A 21,844-nucleotide genomic window follows, 5' to 3' on the forward strand; every position below is an offset into this window, starting at 1 on the left:
CCAGTCTTCCTCTTTCATGATTTTATAAACTTTGTTCGTCTTATGCTTTATATTCAGGTCAGGTTTTTTTTTTTTTTTTCACTTGAAAACTTATTTTTTTTCCTCTCTTGATTATTTTTCAGGATTTTTCTTAGCTTTTGCTGTCTTCTGTGTATAAATATTTTCCCTGGAATAGGACATTATGAGTCACTTTAGCTATAGCAGCTTATTAAATTTCTTCAGCGAACATTGTGTACCAGCAGTTAGCAAACTTTCTGTTAAAAGGCCAGGTAGCAAATATTTTAGACCTTGTGGGCCACATGTAATCTCTTCTTTTAGCATAATTTTTTAAAATAAACTTTTTTTTGGCTGTACCTGCAGCATGAAGAAGTTCCTGGGCGAGTGATTGAAGCTGCACCACAGCTGTAACCAGAGCCACAGCAGTGACAACTCCAGATCTTTAATGTGCTGAGCCATGAGGGAACTCCTTAAATAACCTTTTATTATGAAAAGATCATTCTTAGTTTGTAGGCTTGCAAATATAGGCTCTAGTTTCCAAACCTGATCTGTACTACCTTTCTGAAAATGTTTTACAGATCATTAACTACACTAGATGGTTCTTGAAAAAAGAATTCCATGTTCAAAAAATTTGGCCCGTCTTGTTTACTATATTATTCTCTTGGAGATTGATAAGATTTATTAAAGATTTTTAAAAGCCCCTCTGTAAGCTTCTTTCTTCTTGGAGCTTTGTGGGTTTGTGTTTTGTGTATATCTTTGAATTACCTGCTTGCATTTCATAGAACTAGTTTCTCAGAACTCCTGCCTGAGAAGAATTTCTAGATTATCTCCTGGTGATTATAATTTATATTTAATCTCAGATATGTTTTTCATTATTTATTTTCTTCTAAATTCACTACTTTGTCTGCACCTACTAAAAATTACAGTCAAGGCGTTCCCATCATGGTGCAGTGGAAACGAATCTGACTAGGAACCATGAGGCTGCAGGTTCAATCCCTAGCCTCACTCAGTAGGGTTAAGAATCTGGCATTGCTGTGAGATGTGGTGTAGGTCACAGATGTGGTGGCTAGGATATGATGTTGCTGTGGCTATGGTATAGGCTGGTAGCTACAGCTCCTATTCAACCCTTAACCTGGGAACCTCCATATGCTGCAGGTGCAGCCCTAAAAAGAAAAGAAAAAAAAAGTATACATATATAAATAAGCAGGAGGCTTAACTCTCCCAGACTTCAGACAATATTACAAAGCTACAGTAATCAAGACAGTATGGTACTGGTACAAAAATAGACATACAGACCAATGGAACAGAATAGAGAACCCAGACCCCTGTGGTCAGTTAATCCTCAACAAAGGAGGCAAGAACATAAAATGGGGAAAAGACAGTCTCTTTAGCAACTGGTGCTGGGAAAACTGGACAGCTGCATGTAAATCACTGAAGCTAGTATACACCCTCACACCATGCACAAAAATAAACTCAAAGTGACTTAAAGACTTAATTAAGATAAAAGTCCTACAAGAGAACATAGGTGAAACATTCTCTGACATCAACCATACAAATGTTTTCTTAGGTCAGTCTCCCAAGCAACAGAAATAAAAACAAAAATAAATGAATGGGACCTAATCAAACTGACCAGCTTTTGCACAGTAAAGGAAACCACTAAAAAATAAAAATAACCTACAGAATGGGAGAAAATAGTTTCAAACAATGCAACTGACAAGGGCTTAATCTCTAAATTATACAAACAACTTATACAATTCAACAGCAAAAAAGCCAACAACCCAATGGAAAAATGGGCAAAAGACCTGAATAGACATTTCTCCAAAGAAGGCATGCAGATGGCCAACAAAACACATGAAAAAATGCTCAGCATCACTAATTATTAGAGAAACGCAAATTAAAACTGCAATGTGGGAGTTCCCGTTGTGGCGCAGTGGGTAACGAATCCGACTAGGAACCATGAGGTTGCAGCTTCGGTCCCTGCCCTTGCTTAATGGGTTGATGATCCAGCGTTGCCGTGAGCTGTGGTGTAGGTTGCAGACGAGGCTTGGATCCCATGTTGCTGTGGCTCTGGCGTAGGCCAGTGGCTACAGCTCCGATTCGACCCCTAGCCTGGGAACCTCCATATGCCGCGGGAGTGGCTCAAAGAAATAGCAAAAAGACAAAAAACAAAACAAAAACTGCAATGAAGTAACACCTCACACCAGTCAGAATGGCCATCATTAGTAAGTCTATAAATAACAAATGCTGGAGAGGGTGTGGAGAAAAGGGAACCCTCCTACACTGTTGGTGGGAGTGTAAATTGGTACAACCACTATGGAAAACAGTGCGTAAGTACTTCAGAAAACTAAATGTAGAACTACCATGTGATTCAGCAATCCCACTCCTGGGCATATATACGGACCAAAACTTTCACTGAAACAGATACCTGCACCCATATGTTCACTGCAGCACTATTCACAATAGCCAAGACATGGAAACACCCTAAATGTCTATTGACAGATGAATGGATTAAGAAGATGTGGTACACATATACACAGTGGAATACTACTCAGCCATTAAAAAAGAACAAAATAGTTCCCGTCATGGCGCAGTGGTTAACGAATCCGACTAGGAACCATGAGGTTGTGGATTCGATCCCTGGCCTTGCTCAGTGGGTTAAGGATCCGGCGTTGCCGTGAGCTGTGGTGTAGGTTGCAGACACAGTTCAGATCCCGTATTGCTGTGGCCCTGGTGTAGGCCGGCAGCTACAGCTCCGATTAGACCCCTAGCCTGGGAACCTCCACATGCCGTGGGAGCGGCCCAAGAAATGGCAAAAAAGACCAAAAAAAAAAGAATGTAGATATAACTGGGTCACTTTGGTGTACAGCAGAAATGGACAGAACATTCTAAATCAACTGTAATAATATTTTTTTACATATTTTATACAGTTATATGACTGGATTGTGAGTTTGAAATTTAAACACGGGAGTTCCCGTCGTGGTGCAGTGTTAACGAATCCGACTAGGAACCATGAGGTTGCGGGTTCGGTCCCTGCCCTTGCTCAGTGGGTTAATGATCCAGCGTTGCCGTGAGCTGTGGTGTAGGTTGCAGACGCGGCTCGGATCCCGCGTTGCTGTGGCTCTGGCATAGGCCCGTGGCTACAGCTCCGATTCAACCCCTAGCCTGGGAACCTCCATATGCCGAGGGAGCGGCCCAAGAAATAGCAACAACAACAACAACAAAAAGACAAAAGACAAAAAAAAAAAAAAAAAGAAAGAAAGAAATTTAAACACAAAAGAACAGAGCATTCGATTTCTCATCACTTTTCTCTGTTATGACTCTACTCCTTTTTTTCTCTCATCCAGGAAAAATGGGTTGAAGTTGCCTCAATGAAAGTGCCTAGAGCAGGCATGTGTGTTGTGGCAGTCAACGGGCTTCTGTATGTTTCTGGAGGTCGATCTTCCAGCCATGATTTCTTGGCCCCAGGTACCCTGGACTCAGTTGAAGTTTATAATCCTCATTCAGATACTTGGACAGAAATCGGTAACATGATCACCAGTCGTTGTGAAGGAGGTGTCGCTGTTCTTTGAAATACAAAAGCATAAGAGGGCACGAGAAACATTTTGAAAATACAGGATCTGACCTTTTGCAAGTCACACTTGTATTTGGTGATAGGTCCCTCTCATTCTACTGAGTGTTCTATGAATTAGGTAGATAAATAACTAAAGAATGATATTTAAAAAAAATAATTTGAGTGAGAAATGATATGGAGTGTATCCAAAATCAGTAAAGAGCTCACACAAATTTGCCAAATTTACCAATAGAAATGCTGTTTATGCTTTAGCATTGTCCAGTTAGAGGTCAAGTCCTATTTGTAAAAATGATCTGCTATGAAAGCTTCTTGACAGATAACTCCTTTAACAGCTTCTCCAGTGTAATTCAAGCTAAAACATGACCCTTATGTGATATGAATATCAGAGACAGTTTAAAGATGTCTACATTTATGATTCAGTCTAGAGCACAATTTTTTCATGGCCATAGTTTACCCTACAGAGAAAAGCCAATGAAACAACTTCCCATTTTATTTTATTCCAGGAGTTTTCATTAGCCGCACATTTTTATTGGCAGCAGTTATACTGGGAGGGACATATGGGAAATATCTAGCTATTTATATAAATAATTGAGTCTTGCCTATTGATAACAGCCTAAAGATGCTTTTGCTACTTATGTTTCTCATCTTGCTGTGGGAGTTAATTGATGTGAGTAGTGAATAGGAGGTTCTTAGTGATAGTCCTTTATTGCAGTAGGATGATGTCATGGGTAATTGAGCCCAGCAGGTTATATGCACTGGTGTTCTAAACAGTCATCAAAAATATGCTTGGCTTTGGGATGAGGGAATTTTATTACATGGTCAAGCTTTGTGAAGCATCCTCATACTCGGGCAAGCCTAGTCTGAGCTTACTACAAAGCTCCTGCCTGCCTTGGAGAAGACGGAATTGTATGTATCTGTAAAACTTTGTGTAGACACTGACTCCTAAGTGTATGTTGAAATGCCTCTGATCCAAAAAGCCTCCTCAAAACTTCTCATTTTCCTTGAGAAGGGGGTCTCCAAAATTGTCCTTTGCCCCGTTCTGAGAGGAGGCTTCCTGTGTGCATGATCATTTTTAAATCGTTTCTGCTGGTCAGTTGGAGCCATGTGTATAAAGGTCTTCTGCCTGTTTAGGTTTATGTAGCAAGTCTAGGGTGATTTTTATTTTTATTTTTTGGCCTTTTAAGGCTGCACCTGCAGCATATGGCGATTCCCAGGCTAGGGGTCTAATCAGAGCTACAGCTGTCGGCCTATAGCACAGCCACAGCAACGCGGGATCCGAGCCGCATCTGTGACCTACACCACAGCTCACTGCAACACCGGATCCTTAACCCACTGAGTGAGGCCAGGGATCCAACCCGAAACCTCATGGTTCGCCACGATGGGAACTCATAGGGTGATTTTTATATGCCCAATTTCCCCTTTCCTTTACTAAAGTCCTTAGTATATTGTTGTAGGCATCAGCAGCTTTAGATAGAAAATGTTTGATAAAGATTAAATTCATCTCCAAAATATTTGGATTGATACACAAGGATACTATAACATAACCATACGCATATGTTGAGAAAAGCTTAGGTAGTACAGACAGAAAGCTGTTTCCCATTCTTTGCAGTATCCTGAAAGTCTGAAGTCTTTCTTCTGCATGGTTGGGATCTATAAAATGTCAAGGAGTGAAATATCAAGATAATTTGTGAACTATTTAACCTCTAACTTATGTGCCTTTAATATTTCTAGTTACAGAGAATCTGTATTCTGGTTCAAAAGAGATTTACAAATTTCCCTATCATTTAATTTTCATTATTGCCTGGTACCAATCTAAAATGTCATTATAAAGGTAGGCATTTGTGCTGCTGTGGCAGAATTGTAGTCAAGACAATCAGTGTTGGGCTTAATAGGTCCAGGCAGTCCCTGAAAATAGGTAAATTGTAAATATGCTTATTTCCTAGGTAATGACAGATTGTTTTAAAAAGAATGTACTAATAAAGTATCTTGATTTTTTTGCTTTTCCTTGTATTACTTATTAACTTAGTTTATTAAAGCCAGCATTCCTGGATTATCAAACTGTAGTGGGATTACCCATGTTTTTTAGGTGTTTGTTTTTGCGGTTTTTTTTTTTTTTTTTTGCTTTTTAGGGCCATAACTGCAGCATATGGAGGTTCCCAGGCTAGGAATCAAATGACAGCTACAGCCTACACCATAGCCGAAGCAACACCAGAGCTACAGCTGCAACCAACACCACAGCTCATAGCAATGCCACATCCCCAAGTAAGTTCAGGGATTGAACCCACATCCTCATGGATACTGGTTGGATTTGTTTCCCCTGCACCACAATGGGAACTCCTTTATTGGTTTTTGTTGTTGTTGTTGTCTTTTTTTTTAGGGCCGCACCCACAGCATATGGAAGTTCCTAGGCTAGGGGTTGAATCAGAACTGCAGCTGCTGGCCTACACCACGGCCACAGCAATGCCAGATCCAAGCCACATCTGCGACCTGCACCACAGCTCATGGCAACGCCAGGTCCTTAACCCACTGATCGAGGCCAAAGATCAAACCTGCATCCTCATGCATGCTAGTCAGATTCATTTCCACTGAGCCATGATGGGAACTCCACTCCTTTAGTGTTTTAACTTTAGGGACTTGAACATTTAGTTTTACCAAGGAGCAAACCTGTGCCACAGCTGTAACCAGAGCCATAGCAGCGACAACACTGGATCATTAACCTGCTGAGCCACAGTAGAACTCGTCACATTTTAATTGTTTTCTGAGCAGCTATCATTGTGATCTTACTTCAGAATATTCAACTATATGCTTCTAATATCCTGTCCAATATAAATATACTTAAATGTACTAAAAAGTCATGCACTGTAGTTCACTTGCAAGATGTATTCACTTGTGTTTTGGTGAAATCAGGCAATTAGCCTAAAAATATGACTTGCTCCTATTCTGAAAAATAATGAACTTGAGATCAGAGAAATTTTAAGTTTGTATAGTCCTCATGCAGTCTCGTAGATGCATAGAAGTAAGTCTCCTCACTGAAACAGTCTGAGAAAGGTCTTCTTTAGAGTATGAGCTTGCTTTCTTTCAGTATCAGGCTATTGTATTCTCTATATTAATAAAGGATCGTGTGGTGATTTTAGCCACAGGCTTTAACTGGTAAGCTTCTCAGTGATCAGAACAGGCTCTAGCTCTGTAGTGTTCCATTTGTTTGCTAGGACTGCTTTAATCAAGTACCACAAAAATTTAAACAGAATTTACTGTCTCAGAGTTTCAGAGGCTGGAGTTTTGCTTCCTTCTAAGGGCTGCCAAGGAGGGATCTTTTCCAGGCTTCTCTCCTCGGCATGTAGATGGCCATTTTCACGTCCACATGGCATATTCTCTCTGTATGTGTTTATCTCTATAAACTTCCCCTTGTTCTAAGCACACTAATAATATTATGTTACAATCTATTCTTATGAACTCATTTTTAACTTCATTTCCTCTGTAAAGACCCTATCTGCAAGTAAGGTCCCATTCTGAGATGCTGGGGATTAGCACTTGAACACACAATTCAATCCGGAACAGGTGTAAGAAAGTAGACATGTTACCATTCTAGAATCTAATCTCCTCACAGCAAGAATGCTAAAGTGGAAATCATATGTATATAATTCACTTAACAAAATTTAAGTTAACCTAATATTTGAATACTTAATACCACTCCTCATTTACATTTTTTTTTTTTTTTTTTTGTCTTTTGTTGTTGTTGTTGTGGCTATTTCTTGGGCCGCTCCTGCGGCATATGGAGGTTCCCAGGCTAGGGGATGAATCGGAGCTGTAGCCACCGGCCAACACCAGAGCCACAGCAACGCGGGATCCGAGCCGCGTCTGCAACCTACACCACAGCTCAGGGCAACGCCGGATCGTTAACCCACTGAGCAAGGGCAGGGATCGAACCCGCAACCTCATGGTTCCTAGTCGGATTCGTTAACCACTGCGCCACGACGGGAACTCCCCTCATTTATATTCTTACCGCATTTAAAATGTTTTTCCTTTTTTATGAGACTAAGCACCTCAAGGTGTTGCTTTTGCTGTTTCAAGTTTTTCTGTGAGTTAACATGCAAAACTAGAGAGCCTGACTTGTTAGACTTGACATCTCCTAGTTTGTACATACTCGTGGCTTTATTCTTTTATATATTTCTGACCAGCAGGTGTTATGTTTAGAGGTAAGTTCCATCTATACTCTGCCAAATATCCTGAGTAAAAACTGGAAAATGTGTCTAGCTTTCCTCTAAACATAGTTTTTCCTCTAAACATAGTTTTTCCTCATGACATTGCTCCCTACTGACTTTAGAGCCACAGATCCTTTCAGCTCATATAACCAGGTTATACCACGTTAAATGAGCTTGGGAATGTAATTCCCAGGGGCAACTGCAATGAAAACTCCACACTAGAACCACCTGTTATATTCAGACACTCATGGACAAAGTCTTCCTCTTAAAGTATGAGAATGTGAGTGCGTGTTTTCAATGAAAGCAAAAGGATTTTTCATCTTTTTTTTTAATTTACATTTTTCAAAACAAAACACTGAAATTTTTAAGTGATGACTGTTATTTATAAAAAGACTGAGAACTATAACCTAACATAACATGAAAAGGACTTATTAGGGATTTCCAAGCTATTTATCAGAAATTCTTATAAAACAAACATTTCTAGAAATGAAAATTAACCTGTAAAGAATAAATTACCATAGGTAGGAAGAAAAAGTTAGAACTAGAAGAAGGTGATGCCAAAACACAGCCTCACAAGGCTTCTAGCCAACATGCTGACGTCATCTCCAGAGCAGTTGTATTATCTATTCCACTTGCCCAGGTCTCTTGGGTCCTTTCTCTGGATAAATACCTTTAACTAGTAAAGTAATTACAAATGAAAAAAAGGCCACTAAAGTGACTACTATCCTTAGGGCTTTGAACCAATTGGGATAATGTGGCAAGAGAAAAACTTCAACGTGTAATGCTATCCCCAAACCTATTATTACTGTGACTATAGCTTCACTGAGTCTTTCAGAAATAAAGAGTGCAAACCATGAAAACATAACAGGAGCTGTACTATTCGCTAGATTGAGGAAGTCTGGTTTGGCTGGACTACCTTCTGGCAGAGCAAAACCCCATCTGACCCCTCCTAAGAAAGATAGGACACTGGCTCCGTAAGCCACCTGAGTAAAAGCTAATACAGGGATGTACGTCTCTGTAATCACCATGACCAGCGGTGGAGCAACGAAGGGGACCAGTCCTGCCAGAGTTATGTACAGTGCTGGCTTTGGGCTGTCGGGCAGGTGACTGATGGTGCGTGGTGGCCTGGCTGGAAGTACTGCTTGCTCTCGCTTCTTAAAGCTGCATGGGGAAGTATGATAATACCGTGTCTTGCTCCTACACACTGGAAATGAAGGGAAAAGCCAAGGCCTTGGAAACAAACGGGGAAAGTTCTGCTGGAGACTTGTCTTGTAACAAAGTGTTTCTATTCTCCCACTGGCTCCTAGTCCGACTGTGGAAGGGTACTTCAGCATCTACAGAGAAAACAGAAGCAGAAAATTAAAACAAACAAGCACACAAAAAACAGATTAAAAAAATAGGCATGACCAAATGTTTTAGTCCCAATCTGAAACAATATAAAAACAAACCATCTGCTTTCTGTTAGCACATTGAACTTAAGGGTTGGAGTACAGAGTATTATTACTGCTGGCAAAGACTATTAAACAGCAAATAGTCATGCAAAAGAAACTACTGAACCAGTGATATGTTTCAGCCTACTACTTACCTTTTCCCATGAAAAAATTATCTGAAGGAGGAACAGGTAAAGACTAGGTCTTTCAGTTTCTGTCATTCTAAACTGCCTCTTCTATTTATAGATTGCAAAAGAAGCAGCACTAATTACTGTGGGAATGCTATTCTATGTAGAGAAAATTAGGCCTTAGACACTGTATACTTTTCACAGCTTCATGCCTTTCTGTCTATGCCTAGAATTCTAGATTACCACTTTTCTATCTAGGGAACTTGTCTTATCTTTCAAAATTCAGCTTGAAGCTTTCTCCAATCTGATTTAATACTCCCAATAAGTAAAAACACCATGCACACTTTCATCATAATTCTCACAGTGAATTAAAATCATGTGTTTACTTGTATGTCTCAGTAGGTTCAAGGGCGAGGACCATAATTTTTTTCTTTGCCTTAAAAAATCCCCAATGCCTTTCATGGTACATGGCCAAAGCAATAACCCTGCTGATTCTGGGCTTTAGTGAGAAGATTCCATATTTCAACAGATAAACAGATCAAGAGTAACTCAAAAAAAAAAAAAAATGTTGGATGAAAGAAAAAATGGAATAGTTATTTAAGAATCTTGGTGATTACCCAAAATGCTAGGAATGATTCCATCTTTTTTCTTTTTCAGCTGGACCTGCAGCACGTGGAAGTTCCCAGGCCAGGGATCAAACTGGAGCCAGAGCTGCAACCTGTGCCACATCTGTAGCAATGCTGGATCCTTAACCTGCTGTGCTGGGCTAGGGATTGAACCAGTGCCTCCATGGAGACAAGCCAGATCATTAACCCATTGTGCCACAGCAGGAACTCTTTTTTTTCTTTTTGTATAGAATGTTCTTCCCTGAGCTACTTGCATGGCTCCTTCCCTCACTGCTGATCACCCTGCTTGTAAATGCAATCCTTAAGTCTACTGTTCTCTATTCTCCCTCCCTGCTCTAGAGTTCTCTATAGAATGTAACACTTGACACAGCAAACATTTCAACCAGAATATAAGAGGAAAGGATTTTTGTCTTCTTCACTGCTATTGCCTAGCCAAGCAATGCCTGGAAAGTAGTGCTCAAATATTTGCTGAATAAACTAACCTTTGAAGATGCTCGAGAAAACTTCTGGATGAAGCGAAGCATATTGGGCCTCATTGAGAGTCTTGCTTAGGAAGATGCCAGGCAGTTCTGATTAATGTATTTTTACAGCTAACTGGAGGGTCTTAATCAGAAGCATGCTGCTGTGTACAAAATAAGATGTCATTTATTTTCTTCACTTTATACATAGTTTTTTAAAAGTAGTAATTCGGGAGGATTTCTTCCATATAACACAGTTTCCTTGGAAAACAATCACTGATGTTTTCAAAAAATCAGTTAACATATTAAGTTAATAGATCCTTTTCTTCTCTGAACCATTTTTTTAAGCTTTTGATGTTTGGTATTACAATGTAATTAATGCATAGAGACAATAGATCTGGGTTTTACAAATGCCTCCCTCATTTCCCAGCTGTGTGACCTTGAGTAAATTGTTTCCTTGGAGTGCAGCTTTCTCATCTTTAACACTGAAAGTCATAGGAGTTCCTGTTGTGGCTCAGTGGTTAACAAATCCAACTAGGAACCATGAGTTTGCAGGTTCGATCCCTGGCCTCGCTCAGTGGGTTAAGGATCTGGCGTTACTGTGAGCTGTGGTATATAGGTAACAGACACAACTCAGATCCCGAGTTGCTGTGGTTCTGGCGTAGGTTGGTGGCTACAGCTCCAATTAGACCTCTAGCCTGGGAACTTCCATACGGGTGCGGCCGAAGAAAAAAGACAAAACAAACACTGAAAGTCATATAGCTTCTCTGCCTTTTTTTTTTTTTTTTCCCTTAAGTTATGTTTTGGGGCTTTGTAGTTTACAGCTCAAAGTAATGATAGTAGCAATCAATACAATTTAGCAGGCACTGTAACTATGTGTTTTATATGCACTAACTCATTCAATACAATGACCTCATCAACTTGGTGCTGGAAACAGTATTGCCTGTTAAGTTAGAGTGCAGACTTGAGTCAAATAATCTGGTTTGGAATCCTGGCTCCAACATAGTATTAGCTATATCACTTTGGACAAATTATTTAAGCTGGCTATGGTGCAGTTCACTCATCTACAAGGCTTATAATAACTACATAGGGTCTTTGTATATTTAAAAAAAAAAAAGTCAATACATGTAAAGAGCTGACAACTGTTCCTAACACAAAGTAGGCACTCAAAAAATATTAGCTATTATTCCCACCTTACACAATATAAGCAGCCCAGTAAGTGGCTGTGTGAAAATATGAATCTATCATGTTTACATGAGTTCCATTCTTAACCAGAAGAATGAGGTGTCTAAAATTCCAAACCCCACAGTTGCTGCTTGATTAAATAACTTGGTGAACTAATTTCTTGACTACAGATCTTAGGGATGGGTCAAGAAATTCTGTACACCAGCCAGTCAGTGTCTTCATTCTATGAATAAGGAAGCAAGCAGGACGTTTATCGCTGGCCTCTGAGCAGAGGTTAGATGACACACACATCTACTCCTGACTCCCAGACACACGTATCCGCATGGCCCACACATTCACCTTTGTTCAAAATCACCCCATTAAAAAGCTTAATGCTCCCTCAACCTTTCGAACTTTCTATGCAAGGTGACATGTGCTTTCCATCTCAAGAGTATTGAAGCGAAAAAGTGACACCCTAAAAGCCTGAGGACGGCAACTGGTGAGGGGTTTAAAGGACAAAGCCCCAAGTGTTAATCTGCTCAATTTTGGTGAAAAAGCTCAAGGTTTCCACTGCCTCAAATATAAGAGTTGCAAAATGCAAGTCTCAGCGCCGACAGCAGAGAAAAGGGAAGGCGGGGTCTGGATGCAAAGATCCTCGGGAAACTGTGCCCAACTGTGCCTGCGGTTTCAGTTTTACTCTGAAGCCTTGGTGCCCCCCTTTCCCAACCTGCACTGGTGGCAGCAGCGCTGTTACTTACTTGCCAGCGTCGCGCGGGGAGGTGGAAAGCTGAGCTGCAAGATTGGCCAGGCTCTCTGGAAAAAGCACTTCCGGCAAGTGGGGGTTATTAGCCTCCCACTTCCTGGGAGCCGGAAAAAAATCAGTCCGGCTGGAGACCTAACCACCCCTAACTGGTTCCCGATTCCAGGCTTTCTGTCTTGGACTCTAACATCTTGATTCTAGTGAAAGCCGGCTTTGGAATTCTTAGGGCATCTGAACGGTCCTTGCCTTTCTATTCCAGGTTTCCCAGCCAGAAGAATCTGCTCCGCAGAGTTCGGGAAGGTGGAGTGAAACTACTGGAACCATCTCAGAGTGATGGTGGTGGAGCAAGGTAGGAGAGATTTGGAGTCTAGGCCAAGTATGACTTGGCCAAATTGCTTGCTATCTCTGGAATTCATTTTTTTACTTTGCGTAACAACAAAGTTTCTAGGATCAACGGGGCACATCTCCCTTCTCATTGGGGTCCTGAACTAATACTAGTTAAGAAAACAAACACCTGTTTCCACTTCATTTTCTTTGCTGCTAACTGAAAACTTCGTTAAGAAATAAAAAGCACCGGGGCAGGACTTTCACTTCCATGAAAGACGTGGTAAGAGTCTTGGGCTTGAGGGTGACCCGGAAGTTAGATTATTCCTCCTGTCGCTCTCCGCTTTAACTTTTGTTTGTGAGCTAGGTGACCTTGAGCAAGTCCCTTCCCTTCTCTGAGCTTCAATTTCAGTCTGTCATCGGGAGTTCCCGCTGTGGCACAGCTGGTTAATGACCCCACTTGTCTCTGTAGAGGTGCCAGTTGGATGCCCAGCCCACTGCAATGGGTTAAGGATCTCTCCTTGCTGCAGCTATGGCGTAAGTCGCAGCTCTGGCTCGGAATGAATCCCTGACCAGAACACTTTCCTACGCCGCGAGTGCGGCTGGAAAAAAAAAAAAAAAAAAAAAAAAAAAAAAGGAAGCACCACTAGACGTATCTGTCTGAAGACAATGGGAGACCTGAACCGGCCCAGGATGGCCAGTTTCACATTCCTCCAGATTCTATGAAGTCTAGCTTCCTGGTTACCAGCTCTCTCAAGGTTTAGCTTCGCGTGCAGAACGGGCTCACAGCACATTCTTCCTGATGCTAACCCCTTCCAGCCGCTATCGGCTTTCACTTTTATTTCCTCCTCCGTCATTGCAGCGCCGCCCCTTCCCGTTACGCGACACCCAATGAAACTTTGGGTCAGAGAAACAGCTTCTCCGCCCTGGCACGGGAGCAGACTCAGACCCGAAATCCTCCAGGTGCTGGGACAGGGGCGTGACGCCAGCGGTCGGGCGGAACTAGCACTCCCAGTGGGCAACGCCTCGGGCCCAGCCGCGCAGGACTCCAGAGCCCGGCAGCGAGGCCCGCTGGGGGCTGGAGTCTTAGCGACGCGCGCGCACGTGGAAGGCAGGAGCCGAAAGTGGGAAGGGGTCGGCAAACACACACGCCTACCGGTGAGCACCTGTAGAGGTAGTTCGGGGAGGCGTGCTTCCCCAGAGGTGGGGTGTGGGAGGGTGCAGGACGAAGGGGCGTGTTGAAACGGGCACACCGTACACACCCACCCACTCGTTCGCACGCGCCCAGGCCCGAGTGTCGGGAGAGGCAATGGAAGGGGAGTATCAAACCCAGCTGATCTCCGCCTCTAAGGCGGCGCGCGGAAAAGCAGGGTTCTCCCCTGCAGAGGGGCGGGGGCGACCGGGCCCGGCGGCGAGCCGCTGCGGAGGGAGGGCTGGGGGCGGGGCAAGGGACAACCGCTGTTCTCGCGGCCGCACGTTGGCGCTCCGAGCGCCGGCGGCGGTCGCCCGAACAGCGCCCGTGCGCGTGCGCGCCTGTGGGCGGGGCAAGCGAGGGGGCGTGTCAGAGGCGGGGCCGGGCGGGGGGGCCGGGCTGGCCTTCGCTCCTCCCCCTGCGCCCGCTCTGCCCCTCCTGGGCCGTGTGGGCCGGGCAGCCATTTTGGGAAGAGCTTTGTTATGGTTGTGGGCTCTCCACCTCCGCGGGAGCAGGAAGCGGGGGACGCGCCCTGAGACGCCGCGACTGGCCCCTAGCTGGAGCTCCGCGGCTGCCCGGTGAGTGCGCGTTGCGGACACCTGGGCGGGGGGGGATCTCGCGTCGTCCGGCGCGGGCCTCCGCCCGGTCCCCGACCGAGCGGCTGTTGCAGCAAGTTGCGGGAGGCTCTCACACAGGTGGTTGGGTGTAGGTCGGTCCGGGGAGCCGGGGGCGAGCCCACGCGTCGTGCGGTTCCGACGCCGCACCTCGCCCGGCGCGGGCAGCCGTGCCCGCGAGCGTCGGCGCGGCTCCGCCAGAGCGCTCCCGCTTCAACTTCGGTCTTGGGGTCGCCGTGCTCACCTGCGGCTCCCTGGCTCCCCTCCAGGCGGTCCGTCTCGGTGGTGGCTCAGCAGCCTGGTGCCCGGGTGTCTCTTTCTTCCCTTCTTAAGTGAGCGCCGAGGGCTTTTGTTTTCCAGGGATGGAAAGTCTAAGGAAGAAAGCGAGTGAGGCAAACGTGGGGTCTTTGCGGGGAAACGGAGAGCTTTGCCTCCCTCCCCCACTTGCCCCGTGTCCCGGTGCCTCTGGGCAGCGAGGTGTTTTCGTTCATTTCGATTCCATCTGTCCAGCACCTTTCCTTTCGGGGGCGGCGGGGGGGAAAAAAAGGCTGGTCCATCTCGAAGTCTCCTACTGAGGACTTTTTTTTTCCTTTCTGTTTAACATCTACCTCTCCCCACCCCCATGAAATTCAAAAGAAAGGCTGAATCTAAAATGGCTGTAGCTTGGGGAAGTGCCCTGAGCTTGGTAACTTAAATACGTTAACAGGTCTTAAATTCTGAGTTGTTTCTCCTACGGGGACAACTACTGGATCTTTAGATCTTGCAGTTCGTGTCTTATCTTGAAGAATTTGCTAGGCGAAAACTAAGGTGAGGCTGAAGAAGTTTGCTTACTCCAAAAGTTTACATAAGAGTGGGTGTGGTGTTGATTGTTTTTTGATTTTTTTTTTTTTGTAGTTGCTTATAGTTTTTAAATTGTGCTGTGGTGGTAATTTTATCAGCCAACTATGCTCCGAGGTTGGTTTATCCTATTTGTTGAAATATTTGCTCTTTGATATTTATTGCTTATAAGGAAAAAATGAAGTTGGTGATGGCTCATGTTTTTAGTTTAGTAACATAAGTCACCTTCTCTGTAAGTCCCATCCAAAAGTAAACTGATTGGTAGTCTTCAGTAGACTTAGATTTGTAGTTTTGGTCGATTGCTGGACTTTTCTAAGGTCTTTTATGTGTAATGCTTGAAAGAGATCAGAGTGCTGTTAAGTTTGGGGTATTTATTAGAAGAGTGTAAACAAACTTTACATGTGGAGTGTCTCATGGTTGTGCCCTTTCAAACAAAAGGCTGTCTTTTTGTTTGCTGTTTTTCGTTGTGTTTTTTTTTTTTAAACCATTAGATCCAGAAGTTTAACTGAAAACAAAAAGGCATAGAATGGAAACCAAAAACAGTTAACTTCAGTATTTGGGAAGATGCTTGAGTTTCAAGTTGCAGTCTGTCTAAAAGATAAAATAATAAAATGGTAATTGTGAATGAAAATTTTGGAATTAATAGTAAAATAAACTGTCTTCTTTCCCTAGGAGTCAGTTTCAGTTTACCTTTCTACATTCTTTAAATACTAAAGTTTACTTTTGTGAGTTCCCCTGGGAATTGATTGTTGTTGTTCGTAAAGTATTTTTGTGGTTTTACAAGACAAACATTTAAAATGCTTTACAGAAATTACAAGTCAGTTGCTTTGTGTTTTTCCGTTGTTGACCACTGGACCCATAAACTTGGGTGAGACTTTAAATTTTTTTTTTTCCCCCAGGGCACTCAAAACAGTTTGTATGTATTGATACAAATATCCTTTCAAATATTCTTTCAGTTGATTGTTTTTGCCAAGCCCACAGCGAGTGGAAGTTCCCAGGCCAGGGATTGAACCAGAGCCACAGTAGTGACACCACCAAATCCCTAGCTGCTACGCCACCAGGGAATTTCAGGTTGATTTCAGTTGAATCCTATTTTACCTGAGCTCTTGAAATTTGGTGGTGGGGAGGGAGAATGTTAGGAAGCCAATTTTATTTCGAATGAATTCTCCTTGCCAGTTTTCTCTTCAGTGTCTGTTTAATAGTTTGGCTGAGGGGGTCATGCAGCCATTTTAATAAGTGTGGAATGACAAGAAATCTGGAATACATTTCTGCTTATAATTCATTTTTAAATGCTTAATTAATTTGTTTATTCCTATGAGGTAGATAATGTTTTATCTCCATTTTTTGTTGAGGAAAGTAAGAGATTCATCCAGCCTAGGGGGTAGCAGAGCCTTTATTTAAGCCTAAGCAATTTGTTCCCAAGTCCCTGTGCTTTGACCATTATGGCTGCTGCCTTTAGCCATGAAAATAAAAATAAGACTGTTGGAAAAATGAGATGTAAAACAATTAAGTATCCCAACTGAAAAATAGTTCATGGAAAAGGCAAGTTTTGATGTGTGTGGTTTTTCAAATAACTGGGATGAGGTAGGGAATCTTGGGGATGCATGGAAAGCATACTACCTCATAAATAAACAGTTGCCGTTGTCTGGAATTTAGCATGTGGTTGTGCCGAGACCTAGCTGCCCAGGTCACTTCAAAATCGGACTCTGATTTTTACTTCCCACTGAAGTCTGCTCAAAACAAAACTGGCTATAATCAAACTTGAAAAGTAGTTCAGTGAGTTGAGCTGGACTTCTTTTGTCCCCAGGTATATCTTTTTTGCTTTTTAGGGCTGCACCCACGCCATATGGAGGTTCCCAGGCTAGGGGTCTAATCGGAGCTGTAGCCACCGGCCTACACACACCGCCACAGCCACGCCAGATCCGAGCCGCCTCTGGGACCTACACTACACAGCTCACAGCAAGGCCAGATCCTTAACCCACTGAGTGAGGCCAGGGATCAAACCCGCAGCCTCATGGTTCCTAGTCGGATTTGTTTCCACTGCACCATGACAGGAACTTCCAAGTTTGACTATACTTTAAATTTAGATTTCAAACTCTTGTTTCTGCTGATTATATGCTTAAATTTCTTTATATAAAAAATTCTGTATGATTACTATCTTTGAAGTTTATGAGTAAATTGGAAAGTTGGTTTGGGGATTCTCTGGTTAGTTAATTAAAAGGTAGAGCTAGTTCAGTATTCCAGCTGTGTGTTTAGGAATTATTAACTTTGCTTTTTAATTAGTCTTACCAAGTATGGTGGGGAGAGTAGTGGGAACTATTGTGGGCTTCGTAAGCTAGTGGCTGCAATAGAGTCCAATATATTCAATCTCATTATTTCTTAAAACATTTGTTTAGAATAGGTGATATTAACTTTTCCATAAGTGAGTGTACAGAGGAGCCAAGAAAGACATTTAATAGTCTGCAACACACAGTGAAAGATGGAAATTCAGACAACTTTCTCTGATTTCCAAAGCCGGATTTTCACCACCACGTGTAAAGAGATGACATGGTGCGGGAATTAAGGGCACTAACCTTACAGCCTGGGTTTGAATCTCAGCATTGCCACCAGCTTTGTAAGCTTGATGGCGTTTTAGATATTTCTGCCTTTTTCTTCTTCTGTTAAATGGGAATGATGGAACCTTCTCATAGGGTTACTTTGGTAAACGGATGAAATAATATTTGTAGAGTTCTTAAAACAGAGCCTGACCACTTTATAATTAAGTAAATTACTTAAGTAATTAAGTACATTGTTTGAAATCCTTTTTTCTTTTTTTTGCCACACTTGTGGGCTATGGAAGTTCCTGGGCCAGCGATGGAATCCGAGCCACAGCTGCAACAACTCTTGGTCCTTAACCCACTGCAACAGCCAGGGATTGCAGTGGCCCGAGCCACTGCAGTCAGATTTTTTTTTTTTTTTTTTGGTCTTTTTGGGTCGCACCTTTGGTATATGGAAGTTCCCAGGCAACGCCGGATCCTCAACCCACCGAACAAGGCCAGGGATTGAACCCGAGTCCTCACGGACACTAGTCTCATTCTCAAGGATACTAGTCAGGTTTGTTACCACTGAGCCACCACGGGAACTCCTACTGTCAGGTTCTTAACCCACTGCCACAGTGGGAACTCCTGAAATTGTCTTTAATGAACATCCTTTTACCAATTGAGTGAAATTCGGTGAAATCTGAACAGATTGTTCCAAGTGGAATTTGGAGGTTTTTGTTTTTCTTTTTCTAGATACTACTATTCTCTTGACTCCTCTTGTTTATTTGAATCAGGATTCAGGTCCCACACACTGCAATTGACCAAAACTCTTTCAGGCCTCTTAGTTTGTATGTTTTTCTTTTCTTTTTTCTTTTTTGCTTTCACTTTGTTGAAAAAAACTAGGTCATTTGCCCTGCAGTTTCCCACATTCTAGGTTTTCCTGATTTCATGTAAATTGGTAGTTTTTTTCTGGTTTGTTCAGTGATTTTTTTTCCTCTGTTTTGTTGTTGTTGTTGTTGTTTTAGGGCCACACTGGCTGTGGCCTGTGGAGGTTCCCAGGCTAAGGGTCCAATCAGAGCTGTAGCTGCTTGCCTACACCACAGCAGTCAGGAACCGAGCCATGTCTGTGACCTACGCTATAGCCACTGCATCCTTAACCCACTGAGCAAGGCCAGGGATCGAACCCTCATCCTCATAGATACTAGTTGGCTTCGTTAACCACTGAGCCACGGCAGGAACTCACAGTGATTCTCATCTATATCATATTCGCAGAATTTATTGAGCATCATAGAGTAATTGTGTCAGTTATTTATCCTCCTTCAATATGTGTGTAAATAGTGTTTGGTTTGATTGTGTGCCCGATTCTTGTTAGCTTTTCCAGGTAGTTTGTTTGCTATCCTGTTTTTCCTACCTAGTATATACTTAATGTATTATAAAATTGAACTAAACATCCTGGGTTTGCAGCGTCTTTGGTTACTAGTGAATAGTTTTCTCAGCCTTTTTGGTCTGAAAATTTCTCTTCTCAAAACTGCATTTTTGGAGTTCCTGTTGTGGCGCAGGGGAAACAAATCCAACCCGTGTCCATGATGATGCAGGTTCGATCCCTGGCCTCAATCAGTGGGTTGGGTATTTGGCATTGCTGCGAGTTGTGGAGTACGCTGGCAGCTGTAGCTCCGATTCAACCCCTAGCCTGGGAACTTCCATATGCCATGGGTGCAGCCCTAAAAAGCAAAAAACCCCAAAACAGAACAAAACAGAAAAAAAACCTGTCTTTTTTTTTTTTTTTTTTTTCTATTAAGCATTTTACTCTTGACATTTATTAAGTACTCACTATAGACCAGACACTTTTTTTACTTCCCTGGCAAAACATCTAGGCACTATTCTTATATATATTTACTCATTTAATCATCAACCTCCAAGTTACAGATAGGGGTTTGAAGCAGAAAGTTGAAAAAGTTGCCTAAAATCACGCAGCTCGTAAGTGTCAGAGCCAGCTAGATCCAGAGTCTGCTCTTCTAACAAGTTTGGATTGGAAGTAAAGTTTATTCTTAAGGAGATTTTTAGATAAGCTTGTAAGTAAAATGAGCTTGAAGTAAAAACATGTTTTGTTTTGTTTTGTTTTGTTTTGTTTTTTGCTATTTCTTGGGCCGCTCCTGCGGCACATGGAGGTTCCCAGGCTAGGGGTCGAATTGGAGCTGTAGCCACCGGCCTATGCCAGAGCCACAGCAACGCAGGATCCGAGCTGCGTCTGCGACCTACACCACAGCTCACAGCAACGCCGGATCGTTAACCCACTGAGCAAGGGCAGGGATCGAACCCGCAACCTCATGGTTCCTAGTCGGATTTGTTAACCACTGCACCATGACGGGAACTCCTAAAAACATATTTTGTGATATAGTAGTCACTACTATTAAATCTCTTGGCGTTCCCGTGTGCCTTAGTGGTGTGGTCACTGCAGTGGCTTGCGTCACTGTTGTGGCACAAGTTCAGTCCTTGCCTGGCCCAGGAACTTCCACATGCCACAGGTGCAGCCAAAAATAAATGAATAAATAAAAAATAAATCTCTCAATTATAAACACTTACAGTTTTTATAAATGTGACAAATCGCCTATTTACTTACCTTGATAAGAAATTGAAGCCTTCAGAATCAGTGTAGCTGCAAATATTTGGTAAAAGCTACCTCTACTGAATGGTTGGTTTGTAGTTGATATAATAACTTTTGGAGCAAATGCTATGAAAACATTTTTGCTATTTAAGATACTTGTGTAAATTTAATCCACTGTCTTGTCTGAGTCTTACAGCCAGAATTTGATGTGTCAGAATGTGTCAGGTGATAAACTTGTATCAGTAGGCTACTTTTGTCACTTCCTATGCTTATTTTGAACTGTTGTGATTTAGGTAAATTGCCTTTTTATTAGTGGGATACTGCATAGGTATGGTTGTACCAAGTGCTTGTGACCTTTGAATGGCAAAATAATGGAAAGGAGATATTCACTTGAGAAGGGTTATCTTTAACCATTTTGTGCTCTGTGAAATTACTTTCAGGAAACCTTTTTTGGAAAATGAATCCAAAGAAGGCACAATGATTAAATTTATTAGTGATGGGAAGATTGGCAAGATTCCTGTGTTGGACATTCTACTAATTGGGCTTTAAAGTTGTCCGTTTATCTGTTTACCATTTTAACCCCATTCTGGTACTGCCTTTTTGTTAATCTGAGTGGGAGAGGGAGCTGGAAAGGACATGTAATTTAAAGTTTGTATGCAAACACACATTCGCTTTCAGTCCTGGGCCCCCTTTCTAGCTGTGACCCAACCTCTGCCAATCCAAACACACTTGACTGGGGACTTGAACCTGGAGTGAGAGAGACACAAAGGAACAAGGACAGTTCAGAATTTATTTCAGTGGCTGTGGCAATGCTAGTTTTTAGCTGTTTTCTGACTCTTCCTGTATATTTTATGACCTTGGTTGGTGGTTTTGACTGCTTAACTTTACTTGATTTTTACAGGTGTGCCAAATCATTCAGTTTTTGAACTCAGTATCCATCCTGCTGATAATTCCTTTTCTGCTTAATCTACCTGAAAAGGTTTCTTTTTTTAACCAAGGACCCTGGTTTTTGGGGGTTTTTTGGGGGGAGGGGTGTCTTTTGAGGGCCACACCCGAGGCATATGGAAGTTCCCAGGCTAGGGGTCTAATGGAAACTGTAGCTGCTGGCCTGCGCCACAGCCATAGCAATGTGGGATCTGAGCTGCATCTGCAAACTACTCACAGTTCACGGCAACACCTGATTCTTAACCCACTGAGGGAGGCCAGGGATTGAACCCTCATCCTCTTGGATACCAGCTGGGTTCCTTACCACTGAGGCACAACAGGAACTCCCAGTATGGTATATGTGCTGCTGAAGTACTCACCTACTTCGAGTTTTTAAAAGCAGTAGTTTTCAACCTTTTAAAATGTATCTGGGGGTAGGAGTGCCCCTCATGGCTCAGCTACAGATAGACAGACAGGTAGCCGGGGGCCATAT

The 21,844-nt window shown here is 42.7% G+C and overlaps 3 protein-coding genes across 11 annotated transcripts in view; 2 read left to right on the forward strand and 1 right to left on the reverse strand.

Moving 5' to 3' along the window:
- IPP (intracisternal A particle-promoted polypeptide) overlaps nt 1-5,565 on the forward strand; it is a 31,111-nt gene extending 25,546 nt beyond the window's left edge. For 4 of the 6 annotated variants that reach the window (XM_084965190.1, XM_021096725.2, XM_084965191.1 and 1 more), the window contains exon 9: nt 3,342-5,565. In XM_084965190.1, the coding sequence (XP_084821316.1) occupies nt 3,342-3,355 (14 nt within the window). In that variant the 3' untranslated portion in view covers nt 3,356-5,565. Of the gene's footprint in view, nt 1-360; nt 700-3,341 lie in introns of those variants that run through there. The other 2 variants (XM_084965188.1, XM_084965189.1) reach the window with 1 other exon arrangement.
- Nucleotides 5,566-8,082: 2,517 nt separating this feature from the next.
- Nucleotides 8,083-12,413, reverse strand: TMEM69 (transmembrane protein 69). 2 transcript variants are annotated; one of them, XM_021096739.2, is made up of 3 exons: nt 12,335-12,413; nt 10,437-10,573; nt 8,083-9,104 (listed from the first exon to the last, which is right to left on the reverse strand). In XM_021096739.2, the coding sequence occupies exons 2-3, from the start codon at nt 10,488-10,490 to the stop codon at nt 8,394-8,396; spliced, it is 765 nt and encodes a 254-aa protein (XP_020952398.1). In that variant the 5' UTR covers nt 10,491-10,573; nt 12,335-12,413; the 3' UTR covers nt 8,083-8,393. The 2 variants fall into 2 exon arrangements, with proteins under 2 accessions (XP_020952398.1, XP_020952396.1); XM_021096737.2 differs by having other exon boundaries at nt 10,437-10,576.
- A 1,156-nt stretch (nt 12,414-13,569) lies between these two features.
- Nucleotides 13,570-21,844, forward strand: part of GPBP1L1 (GC-rich promoter binding protein 1 like 1) — a 52,439-nt gene continuing 44,164 nt past the window's right edge. For 2 of the 3 annotated variants that reach the window (XM_084965203.1, XM_021096734.2), the window contains exon 1: nt 14,298-14,430. The gene's annotated coding sequence lies outside the window, so the exon portion shown is untranslated. Of the gene's footprint in view, nt 13,819-14,297; nt 14,431-21,844 lie in introns of those variants that run through there. The other variant, XM_021096735.2, reaches the window with a different exon arrangement.

This window comes from Sus scrofa, chromosome 6, assembly GCF_054392235.1.
Source record: "Sus scrofa isolate SSC_HxYL_T2T_F1_AM1 chromosome 6, Sscrofa_HxYL_maternal_Yorkshire_Landrace_v2.0, whole genome shotgun sequence".
Classification (NCBI taxonomy): Eukaryota; Metazoa; Chordata; class Mammalia; order Artiodactyla; family Suidae; genus Sus; species Sus scrofa.